The sequence below is a fragment of the Sceloporus undulatus genome, chromosome 6 (genome assembly GCF_019175285.1).
Source record: "Sceloporus undulatus isolate JIND9_A2432 ecotype Alabama chromosome 6, SceUnd_v1.1, whole genome shotgun sequence".
NCBI classification, from domain to species: Eukaryota; Metazoa; Chordata; class Lepidosauria; order Squamata; family Phrynosomatidae; genus Sceloporus; species Sceloporus undulatus.
Genome location: NC_056527.1, coordinates 20,040,949 through 20,056,365, shown reverse-complemented (window position 1 = coordinate 20,056,365; position 15,417 = coordinate 20,040,949). Strand labels below are relative to the sequence as shown.

Sequence of the window (15,417 nt, the reverse complement as noted above, 5' to 3'; positions counted from 1 at the left end):
GATCAATATTCCTTAAATCAGTCCCCATGCATCCTAAAGAGTTTCTCCTATGATCCTAAAGATTTTCTTTTGAACACTGTTCCATGTACTGGTGATAGATTTCAAAGACGTAGCCATGTTAGTCTGGGAAATCAGTATGCAAAGGGATCCTGTAGCAACTTTGAGACTGAGAAAGAGAGAAGATGGTAGCATGAGTTTCTGTAGACTTGAGCTTACTTCCTTAGATGCAAGGAGTAGAGGAAGTAGGCACAGGTCTACAAAAGCTCATGCTACGAACTTCTCTCTTTCAGTTAATCGCAAAGATGCTACATGATCCCTTTGCCCTGTACTGGCATTATGGATATATGAATACATGTATCAGGGATTATTACAAAGAGAGAATAAGAATCCCAGAGCTAGTTCCAGATCTCTTAAATACAATTAATACAGAGTTACCACTAGGAGTATGTAAATACACTGGGCCCCCTTTACCTGCTGGGGTTTGGTTCCAGGATCCACCATAGATACCAAAATCCATGGATGCTCATGTTCCATTATATAGAACAGCATAGTAAAATGGTGTCCTTATATAAAATGGTAAAAGCAAGGTTTGCTTTTTGGACTTTTAAAATACATATATTTTCAAGCCATGGATGGTTAAATTCATCATGTAGAATTCGTGGATATGGAGAGTACAAGATGCAAATAAACATATCAATAAGCACAGAGATAATGTCTATATTTTAAGATTATGTCTTCAACTGCTTCCTGTATGGGACACCAAATGACCATATTTTTGCCTATTTAAGATTTGGTTTTGCTAAAAAGTAGCTGTTTAAGAATACAAGACCTAAATTCAAAGTACCAAAGGATTATCTGTCATTTCTCCCTTTCTTTCAACACATATTACAATGCCAAGTGTAGATTTAACAAACAATGGGCTTGTTGTTATAAGCATGAGTGCAGCAAGCCTTGGGCTTCCAACATTCCCATCTTCTACCCCCACATTCGCACACAAACAGAAGAGATTAGAAAGTACAAATGAAGCTGAAACAAAAGGTTGCAGTGTCTGGCTGTCACACCTTTTCTGAAACCTACGAAGTTTGATGGTTTTCTCCCTTAGACTGACCTTTCGTCAGACTTATATTAACAGTAGACTATACTGCAGGGTTTCCACAACCTACTTTTTCACTAGTTTGCAAAAGGGGTACAACTGAATTATATGCTGCAAACAGATACTGTAGCACCTTTGAGAGTGTTAATTGACTGTGGAAGTTTTAAAGGGTTTATTTTTGTAATCTGATGGCTATACTGTAGCCTGTATTTGGTTGTCATGAATAAACTGTACAGATACTGTAGCACCTTTGAGACTAGGGGAAACAAAGTAGCTGGTATCATGAGCTTTTGTAGACTTCAGTCTGTTTCCACAGATGCGAGCTATATTACTGTGTACTATTCCAAACTGAATATGTCAATCTACAGCATAATAAAATATAATGGATTAAACTACAGAGTTGTTCTAAACTACCCTCTCAGGTTCATCCCAGTCCCTAAACAGTACCTAAAATGCAGGTTTATTGCAAGCCACTGAGAATCTGACCTTGCAAAAGTGTAAGTGTAAATTACAATGCAGGGTCATCATAAACTACCTTTTCCTCAATTAAAGCTAAGATTTTCAACACAGATATAACTTATGCAATGGCTTCCTTCACCAAAATCAGATTATCAGAAATATGCAATGATTAAATATATTCTAGAAATAAATTATTTATTTTTGCATTGTGCAGCAAGACCCAACTCCTAAGAGTTAGAAATACTGATGTGCTTTATTTTTATTACTCACTTTTGGCAATGACCATTCCGATCGAGACCCATCTGAATTGCAGTAGTATGGCCGACCTTGTTCATCTACATGTTTTATCCACTGTAAAACAAAAATTAATATAACATCAATACATATTTCAAGAACTGAAGCTCTAGAGCATTAGTGAATATTTTTCTCAAATGTGAGAAGAAATGCCAATCGTTTGATTGCTTGTAGATGAGAAAAGCTTTTTCTTTTTAAACATATTTCTTATATTTCTTGTCTTCAGTTCAGGACTTTTTGGACATCAAGCTTCTAAGGATCATCATTTCTTTACTCAAAAATATGATTATCTTGCATTTGAAAGTTGTATATATCATCTGAATTCTGTGTCACTGGGTGAACTGACTTCTGAGTTGTGTAGTGTACTTTGTTAGAATCATTACTGTTCATCAATATTCACAAAGCAGAGGTACATTATATACCCGAGGGTTCTTCACAGATCAAGGCATAACTAACCATACTAAATAATCTTGTATAAACATTATTATTTAAGAATATGAAAAGGAGTTGAGGAATCAGTTCAAATTCACTCAGCCCAACATTATTTGAGACCCTCACATATCAAAAAGGACCATTAGAATTCAAAAAGTTGGTTATTTACCTTCTTATCTGCTAGAAGCCAAAATTGTATTTCTATGGGTGCATGAAGTTTCTATACAATATGAAGAACCTTACAAAGGAGCAACAGGTGCCAAGCTAGGATGCCAAGTTGCTCACTGAAATTTGGGGGCAAATTTTTTTACATCATACCATACAATGCATTTTATGAAAAGCAGCTATGATTCTAGATGTGTTGTTTTGCACTATTGTAAATAATATGAATAGTATAACAGTGGCCACTTTTATCATTACCATTAAAACACTGCAAGAAAATCTGGATGTCAGTTCCCTTCTCACTTTTGATGGGGGAACAGTTTACTCTGAGATGAAGGTCCAACTACAGCTGCTGCTGTAGACAAGGCCATAAAAATCTTTCCCTGAAAAGGAAATGGGAAAGCATTCCCATCCTTCCTTCCCAAACAGTTATAGCCAAACAAGTACACTCAACTCAGTTCTCACCAAAAACTATGCTAAAAAGGAAAGAATGAGTAATTGAAGGAACACACTAATATCCGAAGAGTAGTTTATGCATGAGCATCAATTAGAGTTTATTAATTTTCATTTAAAAGTTTATTAAATTAGGTTTCTCTCAGTAAGCAGGCAATTTCAGTTTATCATTCCAGCACATACTGAAAACCGAATCATTGGGGATATAACATTCCAAAGAAATATAAGAAAAGATACCCTGTTTTTTCAAACTGCATTGTTACTTGCCCTTAAAGACCACCAAGGTTTCTGCTTTTCTGAACAGCATGTGCTACAATACCCAGCACAAAGGATCCAAACACTTTAGCTATGTATACACCTGTATTTCAGTCCCTGACACTTTCTTATGTACCAACAGAAGACACAAACTTCCTTGTAATCGGTAAGTAGACTGCTACATACATTCCTTCACCATCCCTACTCCTTTATTTCCAGAAACAACCTCAAAATTCAGGAGTAGAGGGTAGGGTCTCTCATAGCCTTTTTATGACATATGGTTATAGTTGAAGAACCCACTATCAAAATACACTGCAACTCATGCTCGCTGTATTTTCTGTTCTTCTACTTTTGTTGAAAGAAAAAGAAAGAAAGAAAAGAAAAGCAAGAACTATGTCTGCTCAACTTGATTGGAAGGGTGGTCACAGTGGAACAAGTTTCTGCTTTTTCTATACCCACTGCTAGGGAACAAGGTAGAAAATTAGGTCAATGCCAATCAAAAGACTTTCCAAAGAAACCCGTAGTATAGAGCTCAGTCCCTACAGATTACACACTCACATTCTAAGAAATCCTAAAAGCACTGAGCTCATAGTTAAAGAACTTTATTCTAGAAGTAGATTGTGCAGTCACTTCTTTCTTGTTCCTAGGAGGAGATGGGGAGAGAAGCAGCCTCACAAATTCTTCAAGAATTACACCATCAGTGGAACACAGGTCTGCCTTGTCTTATTGTCAAAAGGCCTAGGCAACCAGGGAAGCTGGTTTTTTCTAGACTGATCTGATAGCCGTTCATAGCCACCTAATAGGTTTTCAAAAACTGTTTCTCAGGTTCCAATTTTAAATTTTATAGCCGTAAGTGAATTAGCAGGACAGAGTTCTTTTTATTTCTGCCAGAGGAAATCAGGTACTTCCTTCAAGCCCCACATTTAGAATTATACTTATTACCAGTACTCCTGAAACATAGTCAGAGAGGAAATTATCATTGATAGCTTCATTCACAGTCTATTTATGAGAAAAATGATGAAACTGCAGCAGCTTGCCAAATCAGAAACTGGACTAGCAGTACATAATAATAATAATAATAATAATAATAATAATAATAATAGATTGGCTACCGGACATAGTAAACAACAAACACAGACGAGACTTCATAGTAGAGAAACAGAATAGTCCTTGCAAAAGAATAGTAGCTAGAAATAAACAATAAATTGATAAATAAAAAGGAATGGGAAGAAACTGGCAGGAATCTTTTTTCTACAACTAATGACATTAAAAAAAACCACACCTATTTGAGATCTTATGTTTTTACCAGCTTAAAATATAGGTGATGAAGAAAAGTGTGTACCTTTTCATTAGTATAGTCACTGGTATATAGCATTTGGCCATGTTCATCCAACTCTTCTGACCACCCTTTGGGAGGAGAACCATACTGACTATCTGACTGGCTGTTACAAGACCTGTGGGAGTTTTCTTGTGATGAAAATGTCTACAAATGGTCAAACACACAGAAGTATTGAGAAGTGGTATTAGTTCAAATTCCAGAAAGGGTTAGAACTTCTCCAGTAGTCAAAATCATAAATGAAGAATGAATTTGAATTTTACAGGAAAAAGCTGGAAATAGCAACACTTTCAGAAGAAAAAAAACTGGCTGATGAATAGAAAGCTTTCAAAATAGGCAGGATAAGATGAAACACCTATACATTTGTCAATTATGAAAAAGAATAATCTTTACTTAACTTTCATTTATGGAGAAACACAAATCCTGCTGAAGTCGACAGCAAAATTTGCTGGCTCTGTCAATTGAACTATACCATAATTAGCTCCAAGGACAAATGTGGATACAGAAAAGTACATTCAGAGGACAAATCATGGATAAGAAAGGAATGACCAATTCTAACACATTCAGTCAAATCATTTCTGGAATCTTCACGATGACAGACATTTTAATCTTTTTTGCCCTCTAAACAGGTGTTCTAGAACTTTGATTTCTGAATTTAATTTGCCCCTTATTTTCCTAAAAAAATAAATAAAACTTATGGGGGGAAATTATTTGCCAACCCTGGCCTGTTACAGACTGCCAAAATAAAGCTGCTTCGGGTCTCTTTGGAGGTATGCTGTTTAAATGATGCATTGCCCCTCAGAATCCAGAAGCTGCACTCCAGTGCTTAGGAATGGAGTGTGGCTTCGGCGCAACCTCTGGACTCCTAGGACCCATGCATCATTTAAATAGCATACCTCCAAAGAGACCCGAAACAGCTTTATTTTGGCAGTCTGTAACAGGCCCCTGTCTATAAAGCCTGATTTATACATGAAATTAGCCCTAGTATTCCAGGAATTCAAAACTACAATTCAATGGAAACCCCAAAGATATCTTGAAATGTCCTTACAATAGGGAGAAACAATATCACTAAAGTTATTAAATAAAGAATATATTTTAAGTGCTACAGACTGAAAATAAGACATGAAAAGTAAACACATGAAACTGACAAAATAATTTGAATTAGCAAGTATGAAATACCATCAAATAGTTTTACAGAATTCTGTAAGTAGACTTTTCAGGACTTCTCAAAAGGTTTGAGTGCAATATAGAAGATTAAAACAAAGTTGACTTGGAATCAAATGAATAAATCTTATATGGTTCTAATGTATGAAGAGAAATATATACCTAGCAAAGGTGAATGAATTGTTGATAAAAAACAGATAAAAAATTAAAATAAAGAAAAAATACTGAACATTTACCATTAATGGGTCTAAGTGTTCAGAGCACATCACATAAATAATATTCTTAAGGCCTGAAATTCTGACTAACTAGTATTTGAATAATGCAATAAAGATGGACAACTCACATCAATTCAAAGAAAAAAAATAAAGTCAAAAAAACCCAAATCCTAAAACTTTCTGAGAGGTATCCCAGTACAGTCACATAAGCTTACTGCTACATAGTGGCTGTGTAGACACACACTTTTCAAGTTTGACCACAGAGAATACTAAGTGCACAATCTGAACACCCCACACAATAAAGCAACTGCTGCTCTTCCTAAAGCTATAGCAAATAATGCAACTAGCATTACATAAAAAGCTGGCTCTCAAAAAAGGAAAAGATAAAAAACGCTGTGTCTAAAACAAGTTCTACACTAAAATTAAGTTTCAAGAAAGAATCAGGGTTCCTAAAATGAGTTGCACTTAGTGCTACTATGCAAATTAGTAATTAGCAATACAGCAGTCACTTTGTCAACAATTTGAAGCATAGCAGGACAACACATGGCCTGTGAGCCATATGGAAACCCCTTCCAGGCATTTTTGTGTCCCACACATTCCCTCATTTTTGTGGGTTTTTCGGGCTATGTGGCCATGTTCTAGAAAATTTTCTTCCTGACGTTTTGCCAGCATCTGTAGCTGGCATGAAGATGCCAGCCACAGATGCTGGCGAAAGGTCAAGAAGAAAATTTCCTAGAACATGGCCAAATAGCCCAAAAAACCCACAAAAAACCATGGATGCCGGCCATGAAAGCCTTCACATTCCCTCATTTGATAGCACTAACAAATCAAGTTGACAGTCAAGCAGAATGCTTGATTTTCATCTATTGTGGAAAGGAAAGAAACTCTCTGCCCTTGCAACCAGTTGGTCTCTGGTGTAGGAGGGCATTCTGGTACCACAGAGAGCCACCAGAGCTAGTATTGAATTTCAAAAACGGCAGTAGTTCGGCCCTCTCTGACTTTTGGCAGGTTCACTGTAGCCCCACAAAATATGATTATCTGTGACTTACAGCAATAGAGTTCAATACACCATGACTCCTCAAAGTTACTCGGTAGGGCAGAGTATCACTCATCAGTATTAATATGCAACAAAGTATCCATTTTCAAGTCCAAAGTGGATATAAGTACCAATACAGAAGACTACTACAGATTTCTTGTGTTTGGGATCCAGAAACTACTGCCATGCATAACTAATGACAGTATCCGCTGCACTGTAGTTGCTGCCCCCATTCGAAGTTCCCTAGTATTGGAACTGTGAAAAATATAGTGGACCCTTGGCATCCAGGACCCCCCATGGATACCATAATCCATGGATGTTCAAATCCATTAACAATAATGGCATTCCTTAAATAAAAGGCAAAGGCGAGGTTTGATTTTTGGAATTTATATGTATTTTTAAATATTTTTCAGCTGTTAATGGTTGAATCCCTGGTTTACAAATCCGTGGATATGGAGGGCCGACTTTATAATACTTTTTGCTACTTATTTCCATAGGGTTCAATGCTCCTGTTCTAGACAAAGCTAGTTCAAAATCATACAACCTTCAATGGAGCAGTAAATCAGGAAGTTTGTAATATTACACTGCATACCCAAAGCAATCAGTCTGTTGGCCTGGCACCTCTCTCACCACATAGTTAGAACTTGCATCTGTAAGTGATGATGGGACTGGCCAGCTCAAAGAACTAGTTCAACAAGTCACAGGGGGGAAAAACTAACTGAAACCAAAGTTATTTCCATTGATTATGCATGCATATAATTCACTTGCACTCCCTAATTAGTACCAGTTAAACTTACCTCTTGATCTACTTGGTTCAGAGAGTCTCCTTTACTTATGCTTGGATCCCGAGTCAAACGTGGGGGTTTCCAGGTTCTTTCCTGTGTTACTTTGTTGTAATAGTAACAACGTCCTGTCGAGTCTTTATGGGTCTCCCACTCCCCATTAATTTGGATTGGAAGAGTTGTAGGTAAAGGTGGGAGTGCAGACTGAGATATTTTCAATTCTTGCAAATTAGCATAAACTGGTGAATCTGGTCTTCCTTGGCTTGGTGGTGTTGTTGGCTATAACATAAGAAACAGAGTATTAATTGTTTGATATATTAAATCAATAAACAGAGAAACTATGTTGGCATGATAAATGCAAAGGAACATGATAATTCAGAAACAGATTAATGAGAGGGGTTACATTTTATAAATGAATCATTATTCAATCTGGTAGGGAAAGTATCATAGCCAATATAGCTGTAAATTTCCAAGTCTTTACCAATCATTTTACGTTAACATTAGAACCTAGTTCTGCTTTTGTGACATATAAAAATCACTTTCATCTGATTATGATAAAAGATTTATAGATGGTATGTCATTTCTTGATATCCTGACAAGTATGTGATAATTGTTATCATACTTCAGAAACAGAATAACCTGTTTAAGAAATGTTGTAATAAAAAAATCTTTGGGCTGACTTCTCCAACAGTACAGCACTTGAAGTAGGTCTGCTTTGGGTTGGTCCATAAAACAGCTTGGCATTAAACACTGAAACTAACATGCCATCCCATTCAGCAGAATAAGCTTTTTTCTTTTGCCTTCTTGGTTCATGAATAATGCATGTTTTGCTATATAAATTATATTGAGGGAGAGAGAGACAGGCTAGCTCCACCAGGCCTGCCTGGAAGAAGACAAGCCCTCCCTTCATCCACCATCTTGAGGGAGAGAGAGGCAGGCTAGCTCCACCAAGGCTAGCCTGAAGAAGAAGAGCCCTCCATCTGCCTTGGTCCAGGCCTCAGAGGGAGAGAAGAATGCTGGACCTGATTCCCTCTCTCCCTCACCATTCCCTTCTCCTTTTGTGTCGTGTCTTTTAGATTGTAAGCCTGCGGGCAGGGAACCGTCTATTATCCTCTCTGTTGTAAACCGCTCGGATTTCCAGTGATTGGGTGGTATATAAATAAATCCTATTATTATTATTATTATTATTATTATTATTATTACAAAAAGACATAAAGGAATTTAAATAGCATCTTTGGAATTAACAGGGAATTTTTTCTTCCCAGTTAGGTCTTCTTTTCTTCCCAGTAAAAGTGCAATTGGATTCTTTTATGTCTTTTTGTGGTAATAATAATATTTATTTCTCACCCACCTCTCCCTATGAATTAAGGTGGGGAGCAACAACAATTAATGAACAACATCAGTTAAAATGCATCAATTAAAATACACACCAATTTAAGGTAAGATATATGCATATTAAAACAATCCACATTTAAAATTCACATTTTAAAACAAACTCACATGGCTATCTCTTTGAATATATAATTAATGGTTGTAGAAGTGGGCCCAGAAACACTTTTATAGTTTTACATTCACACTGAGTATCCAAATCATAGATCAAGATAACATTTGATCATACTTTGCCCTAAATGTAAAGGTTAGTTTCCAACCAGAATACCCCTCCCCCTACTAAGTGGACAGTATAGGCTTAACAAGGTCCCAATGATCTAAAAAGTCCATGCTAGCTGAAACTGACACATCTGGATTTAGGCTCATGTTTAAAGGTTGCAAATTCAAGATTTCAGGAGTCACAAGACCAAGAGTTTAAAAAATGGGACAGAAAGAAGTACTATTGATTATATTATTTTTCCAAATCCTCAGAAAACAATGGTAATTTTTCTATATTTTTCTCTCTGATCTTCAAGGTTAGAAATGTCTATATTCTGCTGAAAATTAAATTGGTCTGCACCAATGTATCTTAAAATTTTAAACATCCAGGAGCAAATGTTGTCTTTTTCAGCTTAAATTAAGGCATAAAGCATCATCAATTATCGTTAATACAAAATGTTATCAAATGTAACAGCAATGTTTGTTATTTTCTCCATCAGACACAAACTATAGGCTGCCAGATACTTAATCTAAATTTATGCAGAGCTCTGCATACATAATCCATTGAAATCCATGGATATAGGCATATCCACTGCCAAAAAGGGGGGGGGGGGGGGGGAGAGAGAAGCTATGGTCTGCAGTATCTTAAACTTGCAGTCTGTTTAGAAAGTTTTCCCAGCATTTGCACCTTTTTAGTGTACTCACAGTAAACAAATATTTACATATTTGTCTATTTCCACCAAGTTGCACGATTATGAAATCTAGATATCTGAAATGTGACATACATACATACTAAGGGGATCCTAGGGGTGCATACCTCAGCTATATGGTTTTCAAAGATTAATTTTACTGAATTTAAATGTGTATGTAGCCAGCAATACCATTTCAACCACAGAATGGTAGGCTTTCCTAACCATCAGAGGAATCTGGCATTTTCATTCCTGATCTCAGCACACCTTCAAGGCAGTTCCAGATGGGCCAGAAGCAAAGTAGGGGAAATAGGGGAGACAGGAGTGATGTTTTGTCCTTCTGCAGATCCCTTGAAACTCTTCAAAAAGATGAGGTAGAAATGGTCCAGCTGTTTGATAAGTGGGAGGAAAAGACTGACCACAGGAAAAGAATGAAAAGAGAACCAAAAATAGTGGAGCACTGAGAGATATGAAAGTGTGATAGGAAGAGAAAGCATACCAGCACTGAAGGAGTTAAAAGGCAATTCCTTCTGAAGTGAAATTTCTGAAAGTTTGATTTACCTATGGAAGAAAGTATTCTTGAAAGATCAGAAAACTTCATATGGGATCCATTTTTAGCTTTCATAGTCAGCCCTCCTTATACATGGATTTCTTATACACGGATTCAAGCATTCATGGTTTGAAAATGTTCAAAAAAAGTATAATTTTCAAATATCAAACCTTGATTTTCCATTGTTTATAAGGGACACCATTTTGCTATGTCATTATATTTAATGGGATTTGAGCATCCATGGATTTTGTTATCCACGGGAGACCTTGGAACCAAACCCCAGAGTACAACAAGGGTCCATTGTAATAGCATTTCCAAATCTATTCTGCACCAATTTGGATGAGCCCTCTTGTTTATATCAAAGTGTCACTACAGCAACAGCCAGTACCACATTATCCATCAAATACACAGAACAATCTACTATTTCTGAAACATTACACAGGTCATTCTGCAAACATAGCATCAATAACAAATCTTATTCTAATTAAAGCCTACTCTTGTATAGGTTCCCAGCAGCATCCCATCCAGATTACTGAAGAAATGTACATTTATTACCAGTTTTGCAGCTGTGTAACCATGAGAGACCATGTGTCTCACTAGACACAACTTTTGTTAACGTTTATCTATTGTTATTGATATCTCAGATGACTATTTTGAACTAGATTTTATGTCTTTTAAAAATTACCAAGACATTGTGATACAATGCTAGTTCACTGTAAAATGGAAGTCAGCAAAGTGCAGTTCACTAAGTGCCACACACTGTTTGCATGCCAAACACCAATAATAGATCACTCTTTTCAGAATCTTGCTGCTTGGTATGTTGGCTGCTAAGGAGTCAAGTTAAAATATCAACAACTGAAGTATTCAGTTATTTTCAGTTTGGTCAAGCACTTGGCCAATCTGAGAAATGAATTCTGCCCTAGCTTCAGTTGACCATCCTTCTGTAAAATATGCTTAAGAAAACCAGGAGCCAGGTCAATGCCATCCCTTCTTCTTTATCAGGGTAAGAATTTTACAAGCATAGCACTTCTAACCAAATCTTTAAAATCATATTTCACACCTGTGAAACAGATGTTGTTCCCCACCCCATCTCTTTATAGTGAAAGATTGAGGGTCCTTGCCATTTGTCAGCTAATCTGGATATTATGTCTGGGATTTTCTTATTATCTTCTAGCCTCCTTAGCAGCCAATTTGTGATGGTGAGTAAAACCAGGCAAAGAGAGGTAAGATCAACACTCCACTTAAGCATTCTTAAGCACTGGAAGCTCAGGATATTTACTATATATTCATGTATAAGTCTAGAAATTTTAGTCACAAAGTTGACCCAAAAACCCCAAGTTGACTTATCCATGGGTCAGTGTAAGTACTGTACTTTAACTACTTTAACTTTAAAGTTCTTTGACATTGGTTTCCTTTGCTTTATCCTTTAGATCATTTCTTACATGCCCCTAGGTTGCAATCCATGGGCAGTCAAATAAGCAGATTGCCATCTATACAGAGGGTCCACTGTATAGACATTTCATAAATACAATCTCATCTGCTGAGGCACTACACATCTCTTCACAAGTATCTGTGACCACACAGGCATTCAAGGAGTTATTATCTTTGAACACTGCTATATCTTAGCAGCATCTGTTACATCCATAAGCATCTTGATGGGCGTTCATTACAATAACAATTGGGCATATATCTATTTTACCTCACCTACATGTTTCTTACCAGTGCTATATTTCTCTTACCAGCACAGTATATTTTTACTAGCGTGTCTGGGCAATTTATCAGTCTATCAGGAACAGCACAGATGTCATGAACCATGTCCAGTGCAGCCAGCAAAGCAGTCTAATCTGCTGACTCTATCTTGGCTCTTTCTTCAATGATCATCCAACTTTCTGCTTTCTTGGACTCTCCATTCATCTTTACTTTTTTCTGCTTCTTAGCTTACTGCTTACTTAAAATTCACCTTAGACCTAATATTCTTTTCTCTTAGTCAAAGTAAACAAAAACAAAGTTCATATACTCACTAACAGTGTGAATGCTTTTAAAAATAAGACTGCAGGCATGAGGGCCTGATCCAGATCAAGATTCTAGCATACCCATAGGGAATTTACCCTCTGCTTGCAATCCTGTCCTGGACTGGGACTCCTGCATCTGATATTCCATACCGATTTAGAGGGTGAGGGGGACCAAACTTCCATGTCACTTCTGCGAGAGCTTCTTCCCCTTTCATGCCTCCATATATAAAACAGGCATGGAGGACTTGATTCCCAAAGCAGACCCATATCTCCAAGCCCCAATCCAAACCCTGTATGTAAAAAAAAAACACTCACACAAGAAAAGGCATCCTTCTTCACACCTTTCTCTGCTTTGCGTGCTCTTGTCCTCCCTGCTGCTCAACAGACTTGGCCTTTGTTCTACTTTCTTCCTCCTAGCAGCGCAGTTCCACTTACATGATTTACAGTTCCTCAGTATGATTTGTTCTCCACACTGAACTATTCCAGTTCTGCTACAGAAAATGAACAGTCAACAGTGCTAACACACTTCTGCAAAGCTATCAATAAATATGTGAATACTAATTCTATTTTTGCCATCAGTCATCCAAAACAAGATATACCAAGGCGAGCCAAATGCCAGAAATCAATACGTAAATCTTTACTTGGAAAGAAAGTGATGACCAAAAACTAGTGCCTGAAGGAAGAATTTTGCTACATCAGATCAGTGATCTGTACATAGGACAATCCAAGTCTCAGCAGGACCCCCACATAAGGAAAGGGACCACTGTAGATGCCACCAACTTCTGAGGAATGGCTGCTATACAGGGTGACCTCACCATCCGTGGGCTTGCCATCCACAGATTTGAGTATCTTCAAACGGCAAGTCCTCAATCTTGCACTGCTCTACACCAAACACAAGAAGTACATGCAGATGCAACTAGGAAAACGAACACCTTTTTTGTCTTCAAAGGTTCTTAGCCCTGCCTACAGAATTACGGCGTAATTTTAACACATGTTTCAACTCCTAAAAATACTCCACTCATTCACAATATATTCTACCATTCTGACTCAATGGTCTGTATGTAAAACAACTTTCTAACTCTAATGGTTTTTAAAACACTTTCTAAAGACAGTATCATTAAAAAATACAGCATTCCTCAGCTGAGGGAGGCTTGGATCTGACATAAATAGGTTCCTCCTTCCCTCAATCCTTTCTTTCAACATCTATATGAAGCCGCTGGGTGAGATCATTCGGAGTCATGGAGCTGGGTGCTATCAGTACGCTGATGACACCCAAATCTATTTCTCCATGTCTCGTTCGTCGGCCTCAAATTCTGATGGCACCTCCTCTCTCAATGAATGTCTTCGGGCAGTAATGGGCTGGATGAAGAAAAACAGATTGAGATTGAATCCAGACAAAACGGAGGTGCTCACAGTAGCGGCCCCAAAACCAGGAATCGGGTTGCAACCTCCGGTCCTAGGTGGGGTCACACTCTCCGTCAAGGACTGTGTTTGCAGTCTGGGGGTGCTCCTTGATTCGTCGCTCCTGACATCAAATCAGGTAAATGCGACAGTCAAGAGTGCTTGTTATCAGCTTCGGCTGATACACCAGCTGCGCCCTTTCCTGGAAGTAAGGGATCTTGAGACTGTTGTCCACGCGCTGGTAACCTCACATCTAGATTTCTGTAATGCGCTCTACATGGGGCTACCCTCGTACTTGTTCCGGAAACTGCAACTAATACAGAATATGACAGCCAGAGTAATTTCCGGAACATCTAGGAGAGACCATATTACTCCAGTTCTAAAGTCCCTCCACTGGCTGCCTATTAGTTTCCGGGCCCAGTACAAGGTGTTGGTTATTACCTTTAAGGCCCTAAATGGCTTGGGTCCAAGCTATCTCCGGGACCGCCTTCTCCCCTATAATCCTCCCCGCGCACTCCCGTCCTCTGGGAGAGGCCTACTTCAACCACAAACATCTAGGCTTTTGGCTACCTCCCAGAGGGCATTTTCCATCATCACCCCCAGATTGTGGAATGGCCTGCCAGATGAGATCCGTCTGCTTACATCCTTAGACAGCTTTAAAAAGGCTCTTAAGACGGAACTCTTCCAGCAGGTCTTTCCAGAATAGTGAACCCGGCCTCAGGAAACTCCTATAAAGAGATACCGCTGCTCCCATTGATTACTGTTGTATTGATTATTGTTCTGTTGTTTTGTTGTATTGTTTTGTTGTTTGACCTTTGGGTCAGTTTTAACCTGTATGGTTTTAATTCTCTATTAGATTTAATACCTTTTTAAGGGGAGGAGGGTACCAGAGATTTGATATGTTGTATATTTTTAACTTGTTAGCCACCCCGATTGTTCTCAAAGGGGCGGGATACAAATAAATTTTATTATTATTATTATTTCCACCCTATTTTTGGGTCTTCTGCTAGTTGAGTTCCAAAAGAGAAGGAAACACAGAAGAGAAAACAAGTAAATTACCCTAGCTGCTTCTCTTCCCCCTGTTTCTTGACAGCCATGAGGATATTTTATGCAATGGTCCAAGATGATTATACCTATTATAATCCTTTTGCCTACTTCCTTTTGCCAGCAGGCAAACACCTTTTTGAGTGGATTTTTTAATATGTAATTGCTCCCAATTGCACCATCCCTTTAACTTTTGTATGTTTTTAAAATCATTTTATACCATTTTAAGTGCTATAGTTTTAAATGTTTTTAAAACTGTATTGTTAGGTTATAACCTATTTTCTTCTGTGAGCTGCCTTGAGTCGGACTCTGAGAGAAAGGAGGCATTCAGATGAAATAAATGAATAAGTAGTTACTTGGTTTAACTACAGGAACTATCCGGGGGGGAAGAGATTGCTGTTTTTTAGCTATCCCTTGTGGCAGAACTGCTTTCTGCCTTCTCTCAAGACATTA

At 37.8% G+C, this 15,417-nt stretch overlaps 1 protein-coding gene across 1 annotated transcript in view; it reads right to left on the bottom strand.

The window, feature by feature from the left end:
- Nucleotides 1-15,417, bottom strand: part of ARHGAP12 (Rho GTPase activating protein 12) — a 74,310-nt gene that overhangs the window by 32,528 nt on the left and 26,365 nt on the right. The window contains 3 exon segments of the mRNA XM_042474612.1: nucleotides 1,823-1,903; nucleotides 4,491-4,631; nucleotides 7,697-7,960. Coding sequence (XP_042330546.1) covers nucleotides 1,823-1,903; nucleotides 4,491-4,631; nucleotides 7,697-7,960 — 486 coding nt within the window.